At 41.8% G+C, this 7,990-nt stretch overlaps 2 protein-coding genes across 2 annotated transcripts in view; both read right to left on the bottom strand.

Annotated features, from left to right (window-relative positions):
* Pmar_PMAR022279 (hypothetical protein) overlaps positions 1–1,424 on the bottom strand; it is a gene marked incomplete at both ends in the record, with an annotated part of 2,371 nt that extends 947 nt beyond the window's left edge. The window contains 4 exons of the mRNA XM_002785499.1: positions 177–263; positions 325–384; positions 975–1,081; positions 1,350–1,424. Of these exons, the coding sequence (XP_002785545.1) occupies positions 177–263; positions 325–384; positions 975–1,081; positions 1,350–1,424 (329 nt within the window). The remainder of the gene's footprint in view (positions 1–176; positions 264–324; positions 385–974; positions 1,082–1,349) is intronic.
* A 3,954-nt stretch (positions 1,425–5,378) lies between these two features.
* On the bottom strand, positions 5,379–6,303 carry Pmar_PMAR022278 (dynein light chain 4, axonemal, putative; the record flags this gene model as incomplete). The annotated part of the gene is made up of 4 exons (XM_002785498.1): positions 5,379–5,441; positions 5,640–5,738; positions 6,092–6,187; positions 6,244–6,303. The coding sequence occupies 4 exons, from the start codon at positions 6,301–6,303 to the stop codon at positions 5,379–5,381; spliced, it is 318 nt and encodes a 105-aa protein (XP_002785544.1).
* Between the last annotated feature and the right edge of the window lie 1,687 nt (positions 6,304–7,990).

Here is a 7,990-nt window from a genome sequence, read left to right as displayed (position 1 = left end):
ACCGAATCTATACATATATCATAATGAATTTGTTTCCGTACATATACCTGGACTTGGCCACTCATTTAGAAGCTGCTGAGTTCACAGTCATACTCCCATACTAAAGGGATGCTCAAGGGAAAAATGAAATATTATATTAATTATCATATATTAATATACTCAATATACATACCTACTCGATCTGTTCAGCAATCCACTTCATTTTTATCATATCGAGCTCCAATTTGATCCATCGAATCGAGATTTCCCGATGACTTTCAAACCTAGACGCTTTGATGAATCGGCGATTGTTATTAATTTCCAAACCTCTCACTAATCCAACACTTAACTGCACGTTGTAGAAGACGAGCTCTACTGATGAGCTTGTGGATAGCATAACGGAGCCTGATGGAAAGGAAAAGCCGAATGGGTGGAGTGAGTGGTGGGTTAAGTCGACGAATGACAACAAAGATACTCCCACGGAAATAGGTGGTATTAAGTAGCATCAGATAGTCATCAAGAATAACAACAACAACAATAATATTAACAACAACAACAACAACAACAACAAGGTCAACAACAATAATAATGTTAACAAGGTCAACAACAACACAAACAACAACAACAACAACAACAACAACAACAACACAAACAACACCAACAACAACAACAACAACAACAACAACATCAACAACAACAACAACAACAACAACAACAACAACAACAACAACAACAACAACAACAACAACAACAACAACAACAACAACACCAACAACACCAACAACAACAACAACAACAACAACAACAACAACAACAACAACAACAACAACAACAACACAACACAACACAAACAACACAAACAACACAAACAACACAAACAGCACAAACAACAACAACACAAACAACAACAACAACAACAACAACAACAACAACAACAACAACAACAGCAACAGCAACAGCAACAGCAACAAATCTCAATGTTCCAAAGCGGTTACCGTGTTCCAGGTTTGATATTCCCAAAGAATGATCGAATAACTCCAGCACACCGAGCCTTCAGCTTCACTTTATATTTCAATAAACAGTAGAATCGTATACAGAGTATCTGAGGACCATAGAAAATTTAAAGTATATTCTAGCCTAGAGGGACAGTTATTGTGTTACACTGTAGCTACCAGCATATAAGGACAGCCTTCTTAATTGCATATGCAGTTCTGACATGCGATTTCGCCTCTCATTCGAAAAAAACATTTTGCTGAAGAGTGTAAAAAATCCTGCAAAAAACTCATGAAAATTTCGACAAGTCTAATACTAGAAGTCGCTCTCAAGCAAATCTCGCTATAACATAAACTCATAAATCTACCATCACTTACCGTAACATTATAATCTCTCCAAGTTGGATAATCACTCACAGCCTCCTTTTCAATAGCTAATTTATCTTCCAGCATTCTACTCAGTGTAAACCATCTTTTTCGACGTTCTCTTAGTGAGACTACTATACCACACAAAAAATGAACGACTACAGTGTTAGAGGAATATATGTTCGCTTTCCTCAGGAGCTCCCTGCTTATAGAATTAGGGCAGAAGAGTACAGAAACCAACAAGGTTTCCCAAATTCTCATATATGTGCATATTTCCCTGCACCGAATGACTTCAATCTGCATCGATGCTCTGTTAATTAGCACGTCCATACTAGATAAACACTGGCGTTTTACGTGAAGTGGCGCAATACTCTGTGAAAAACTTCGGATATTCGCAACATGCAGTAGTCGTGAAATATGTTCTTCACTGAGTGTCTCTCGCTGAAAATGAGAAATTTCTTATTAGTTTCTGTACACTTCTACCCAAATTCCTAAACTCAGCGGAGGGAAAGTTATCTTATATTCCAACAGTATTGATATAAACATTGTATCAAAATATGCTTACGTCTAATTTCAGAATCAGCAAATAAAGAGGCGTTCTCGAGCCCCAGTATTGGCTCTAGTTCGGCCCGTGGGACCCCCAAAGCTCGCAAGTCGGCAATTTTCCGAAAAATCTAAAAACTGCGACAAAAACACAGAAAATTGAAGCAGAACAGGCCTACCAGAATTGAAGCTATTCTATCACAAAATGTTGCCGCAGTAGATAAAACTATCCATTGCCTTTGATCTCCATCACGCATCGTTAATGACGTTTCGGGAGCCCTACGAACAGCAATAACGCCGAGAGAAGTTGTCCCAAAAGTTTTCGAGTTGCGTATGCGTCGAACCAAAATTCATAATCTAATAAAATTCAACGTTTTGAATTATTCGTCTTTCTTCCGTATAAATACATAATCATCGAAGTTGTGAATTCATTTGGGAGAATTCCAACTTCGATTTCTTAACAATACATCTCGGCAAGACGAGCTCGCATAAAAATAGTACTTTACGATTGACTCTAAAGTATATCTTCACTACAGTGAATTCTAGACACTACGAGGCATCACATGTGTTCTCTCTAGGCAGCCGACCCCATGTGTTTATGAACTCCGGCATTTTCAACTACTTCAACCGTGTTCAATACACTAAACGGATAAAATAACTTGTGTGCTTATCAACCGTGACAAGTTCGTGCTCATACCAGGAAAAGAAAAAGCAAAGGTCGACTTCAATTACCCCAGACCTAAATAGCTCACATTCCGCCTCCTCGTAAATTGGTCATTGATTCAACACGTTTACTCCACGTTACGCCTCTACTCAAAATGGCTTCCCTCCGATTCGCCGCCAACTCCGAGCCTTCCACTAGACGCTTATAGGCCCTCATTCGGAAGGCTACCTATTATACGCGATGTGATGATGGAGTGGTACGGCAAGTGACCTCAGATTTCTTTTTTCGCCGAAGTATCTTTTGTCGTCTCTCATTTTCTTCACTCTCTGATCTGCGGATTCGAGGCGCCGATTGTGTTCGGTGTACACTCAAATCGGTATACTTTTTGGGCTGCACGGACGAGCCTAGCATTATCATCATTTTGGCATGTTATATGCTATTATGAATTTATTTATATTGTTAGTGGTTTGAGGCTCCCCAGGTCCCCTAGCCGTAGACTCAGTATCACCAACCATGAGACTTTGAGAATGGTAGAGGTAAATATGATCTAAAGTCTCTATCCTACTCCCAGGCTATAGCTAGCTCAGCCCGGATCTACCGCGCTAAGTCTTGGTGTACTGCTTTCCCAGGGACTCTGTCCCTCTACATATAATAATATGAATCACTTATAACAGAATATTGATAAATAAATAGGTCGTTCGCAAGAGGCAGCGTTAGATTATACAAGAATTACTAGCAGAAAATCATCCAGGAATCTATAATGTTTCCGGGGGAATCTCATTCGGAATCTTCGACATGGCTAGGAATACATCCTGCGATCAGTTTCCCACGTGAATGTCATCACATTAGGAGCATATTCCCCTATTGTTATCAAACTCTGGGAAACGTTGTTTCTCAAAGCTGGGTGGTTGTCTGGTTTACAACAGGGATAGCAGGCTTGTGCCAGACAAACATTTCAAAGCGACGTTGCCTTTTCATCCCTCTACGTCAGTTTGCTCACTACATGATAAAACTTTACACACGACTTACAGTAGAAGCGCATTTTCAATAATTTCCTCAGATTTTATTTCTTGTTTCCTATTCGGTTTTGAAATTAACACGAGAGTTCCTCGAAATAATAGCCTACGTCGTAACTGTTCTTCCAGAAGTATCCGCTTGTTGAATTGGCCGCCGATTTTTGGTATTGACTTTGTCGCAGAAAAAGGCCTTCTGAGCTCTACAGGTGGTGCTATTGGCCTGTCGAAAATGATTTTAACTTGGGGGTATTCGAAATCGATAACCCCACTTGCGGCTCGGCGGTGCGCTATGAACTGCTCGTGAATCTAAGGAGAGCCGTGTGAGAGAGGGAATATGCCCAGGGCCAACTACATGTGTTGGTGACAATATATAAATTGTGAGGAAGTTCAGAAACTTATTATTGATTCCTCTATATTTCTACGAAAAATCGGAATAAGCTTGTACAATTAGCTTTGGAAACTCTTAAGCTCAGTTGAGGAAAGCGAACATATATTCCTTCAACACTGGAGGAGAATCCATAAGATCAGAAAGAAGTCGGCAAGAAATAATAATAATTTGAATAATAACAAATTTAATTATCATTGGAGTTTCACGGGCGGCCCTAGTGATATGAAAAACACTAGTGAATCACCGCGAATAATATCACCTTTTCCACATAGTATCACGCCACTTCACGTAAAACGGGTGAAACTCCGTTAATATAAATTATCAATTACTTCCGTTTTAATAATAGCGGAGTTAAATAGCGTCATGACAGAGGAAAGTAAACACCCAACAAAAGTCTTTCGCTTCACCTCTTTTCCATATAGGCATCTCAACGACGTCACTGTGGAGGATCTTTTCGGTTCCCCGCTTAGGACGGCGGACCTCCTACAGAATTCTGCATTATTCTGCGATTCTCATCAGCATGCTATGATGTATGCTGGTATGTCGTAACAACTATGACTTTCTCGAATAATATTTTGCTGATTACATTCTCGAGAATGCCTTCCAAGTTATCGCATATAGATCTAGATGTAGTCGAAGTGAAATCCTGTCTGTTGGTCTTATACACCCAAAATCGACTATTTTGTCACGAGTATTGATCTCATTGATTAAACTGACTTCAATTTCAGAGAGAGCTCTCAGACTCTCCGTAATCTTCTTATTGCTGGCCAACACCAACGGATGCAGCCCTGATCCTCCGACTGACCAAGGCCGCGCTGAATACGAGGAGGAAGCAGGAGCACCCTGACTGAGGGCCTCTTGGAAGAATTTCCATCAACGCACTTTGTTAGATCCGTTGATTAAAACCGATGCAGTGTGCAAGTTTGTACAAGACTGGACAGTACCCCTTATCTCACGATAACCTGAGAGGCTCTGTTAGGCTGGCAAGTCGTGTCGATGAATTTGGGTTAGATCACCTCGATAATGTTTATAGCGTAACTTCTTTTGGAATGCAGAGGAGGAATCGGGCGCTGTTCTACGGCCGTTCGATGGCCTTTGCATCATCAAGATTGCGAGTGTAGTCAGACTATGGGGAAATTAGAGAAATTGTTGATATAATTCAGGACTCTTAGCCGTCTCGATACAAAAAGGGGTCTCTTATTATACTCTGCCTCCGTTTGTCAGCCTGATGAATTTGATTATAAAGTGGATATCACAGAAGAGCCTTAGTAACTTTGATAATGTTGGAAATGACCACAACAACAATACTTGAATCAAGAGCGGACCAAGTGAGCTATAAAACAGATCGACTGAGTGAGTGCAAAGCCTCCAAATTTAGTAACTTCAACTCAACAAATGTGAACCAATCGCTATAACACGATACATGTTTGTCAGCACTTGAAGACCAAAACGGCAATATCCCCTTGGTAGAAGCAGTGCATCAACGAACCGTTCTAAGGAGACAACTCTTAGCTTCCGAGCACAGCACATTCCCACAGATTTGAAATGCCCAGCTCGAAAAATAGATTTTCGATGATAATAATTTCCGCGAAAAATTCAATATAAGCAGTTCTGAGCAAAAACTCTATAGCCGCTTCTGCCTCACAACAGATGTCGAAAACATCGCCCTTCCGAGTCGATCTCTGGCTCACCTGTGCAGTGATGTCGTAACTAAAACCTTTGCCGATCACGCAATGCCACGCTAGACCGTATTGCTTATCGAGAGAATCTTTAATCAATTGTGCTGCAGCCTGAAAAAGGATTAAACCGTCGTATTCCGATTGACTCATCAAATTAAAGCCTCAAAAGGTGTGAAATCACTGAGAGATGTAGTGGTTGTGGAACCAAGTGTTTAATCTCTCCGACATTCTTCGTACGAAACTCAGGTTGCTTGAACACCCCTCGTTTGCATGAAAATTTTGTCAGTGATAGCTGCTATATATCCCATTGCTACTCGATGAGCGATGGTCGTACTCATCTACAGACTAGCTATGAAGTAGCACGTGCAGCACTTTCATCAACATTCATGAATCCTAGTCAGGACATGTACAAGAGAGACCCATACAATAAGGCAGTAGCAAGTGTAGGGAGAACAACTAGTGACCTCCAAGTTGACTCCTTCAGGGGTGGTATGCTTATCGATCGCCCCCACAATCAAGTCCACAACTTCACCTCTGGTATCTCCCGCAATATCCGTATGCTGAGATCACACAAAATAATATCTCGCTAGTCTTGAACAATCGCGCATTTGATCACCTTCACCAATGACCGTTGCATTTGCTTCTTGAGGTCGGCAGGGATGTCCTTGGCAGCCATTAAACGCGAAAGTTTTCAATGGAGTGCTCTGTGATGTGATTGAACCACTTTACACGATACCATCCTGCATCATTTCCAGTGGAGATACGGATACACTGTGCCGCGCTTGCATGTGCCGCGACGAATTAGAACAGTATCTTACAACGCAATTCCTCTCATTATCTACAAACGATGCGACCCCCAGCTAGGGCATTTCTCCGCCAAGGATCCGTATTGTGTTTCTCTCCCATGGAAGCAAGCACCCAAGCATGCCTCACTTTACCCCCACTCCGTATCAATTTACTCTACTGTACTCATAACGTCTGCTATAGATAACCCTTTAAGTTCTTCATAGGATAATAAGTTAATTCATGAAGCTTCAGCCAAGGTCGCACAAATGGGCTATTGCTCTGTCAATAATCCCATCCTAAAATAGATATCGGTGGAATAAATTCCTACGAGTGGGGCAACTATGCCACCCTAAAAATAGACCTCGATGAAACATAATTCACCGAGTGGGGCAACTATGCCACCCTAAAATAGACCTCGATGGAATAAAATTCTCCAAATGGGGCAACTATGCCACCCTAAAATAGACCTCGATGGAATAAAATTCTCCAAATGGGGCAACTATGCCACCCTAAAATAGACCTCGATGGAATAAAATTCTCCAAATGGGGCAACTATGCCACCCTAAAATAGACCTCGATGGAATAAAATTCTCCAAAAGGGGCAACTATGCCACCCTAAAATAGACCTCGACGGAATAAAATTCTCCAAATGGGGCAACTATGCCACCCTATAATAGACTCCCTTTATCGTCGCTTTAACCTTCGTCATTAATCTTGGTCAAAAGTGTGGCCTTGAATTACAAGAGAGTAAACGGTTAATTACCGACAGATTGAAACGGTCCTTAATAACGAGCAATACATGATACAGCAATCACGTTCTTCTGCTCTAAGGCTACTGCCCTTAATTAACGTCGCTCCGCTCCTTCATCCTCTGGGCTTGGCACCTCCGACGAGTCTTCTGATGACTCGAATCCGCTCGACTGGTTGTGCCTGTGCTGCTGTCGCTGCTTGAATTTTTTTTCCTTTTTTTTTCTTTTTTTTACAGCGACATGCAGATGATATATACAAAGAGAGTGCGCTGAGCTACCCAAAGCGGGTTAATTACCGACAGAGGACAGAGGAAGGCTTCGTTTGAATTGGCGGTGGGATCTACCCGTACGCATAGGTAAGACTTTTCTCGTGCGTATGCGTGCAGGATCTACCGCGAGTGCGAGCGCACTGCCACTTAAGCAGATGAAAATCGATCCGCTTCGCCTTCGATTACTCTTACATTAGGTTTGACTTCAGAAGCTACATCTGTGAATTGTGGATGGAAAACAACCGGGGGGCTCCAATAGTCTGCAGCAGAACCCCCGTCGTCTAAAGATATTATTCAATCTAATTTTCCGAGCTGGGAAAATTGAATTAATATACTTCTAGCTCGCCATAGAGTCGTCGCTTCGACCCTTAATCTCCTACTGTGCGAGGAATCGCCTGGTATGATACGATTCTCGGCGAGGCGACGTCGTACAAGTCAGACGATGTAAGTAGGGCTATGGTGTCAATCCTCTCGCGAATCTCGAAGTTGGTCCATCACTGGTGTTGCTCCAATCCTCCATCTTCTCGTGTCAACTGAGAGCGACTTGGCTCGAGAGAAA

Source organism: Perkinsus marinus (assembly GCF_000006405.1).
Source record: "Perkinsus marinus ATCC 50983 genomic scaffold scf_1104296932410, whole genome shotgun sequence".
Taxonomy (NCBI): Eukaryota; Perkinsozoa; order Perkinsida; family Perkinsidae; genus Perkinsus; species Perkinsus marinus.
Note: the sequence above shows the minus strand (reverse complement) of the source record. Positions and strands in the feature narration are given on the sequence as shown.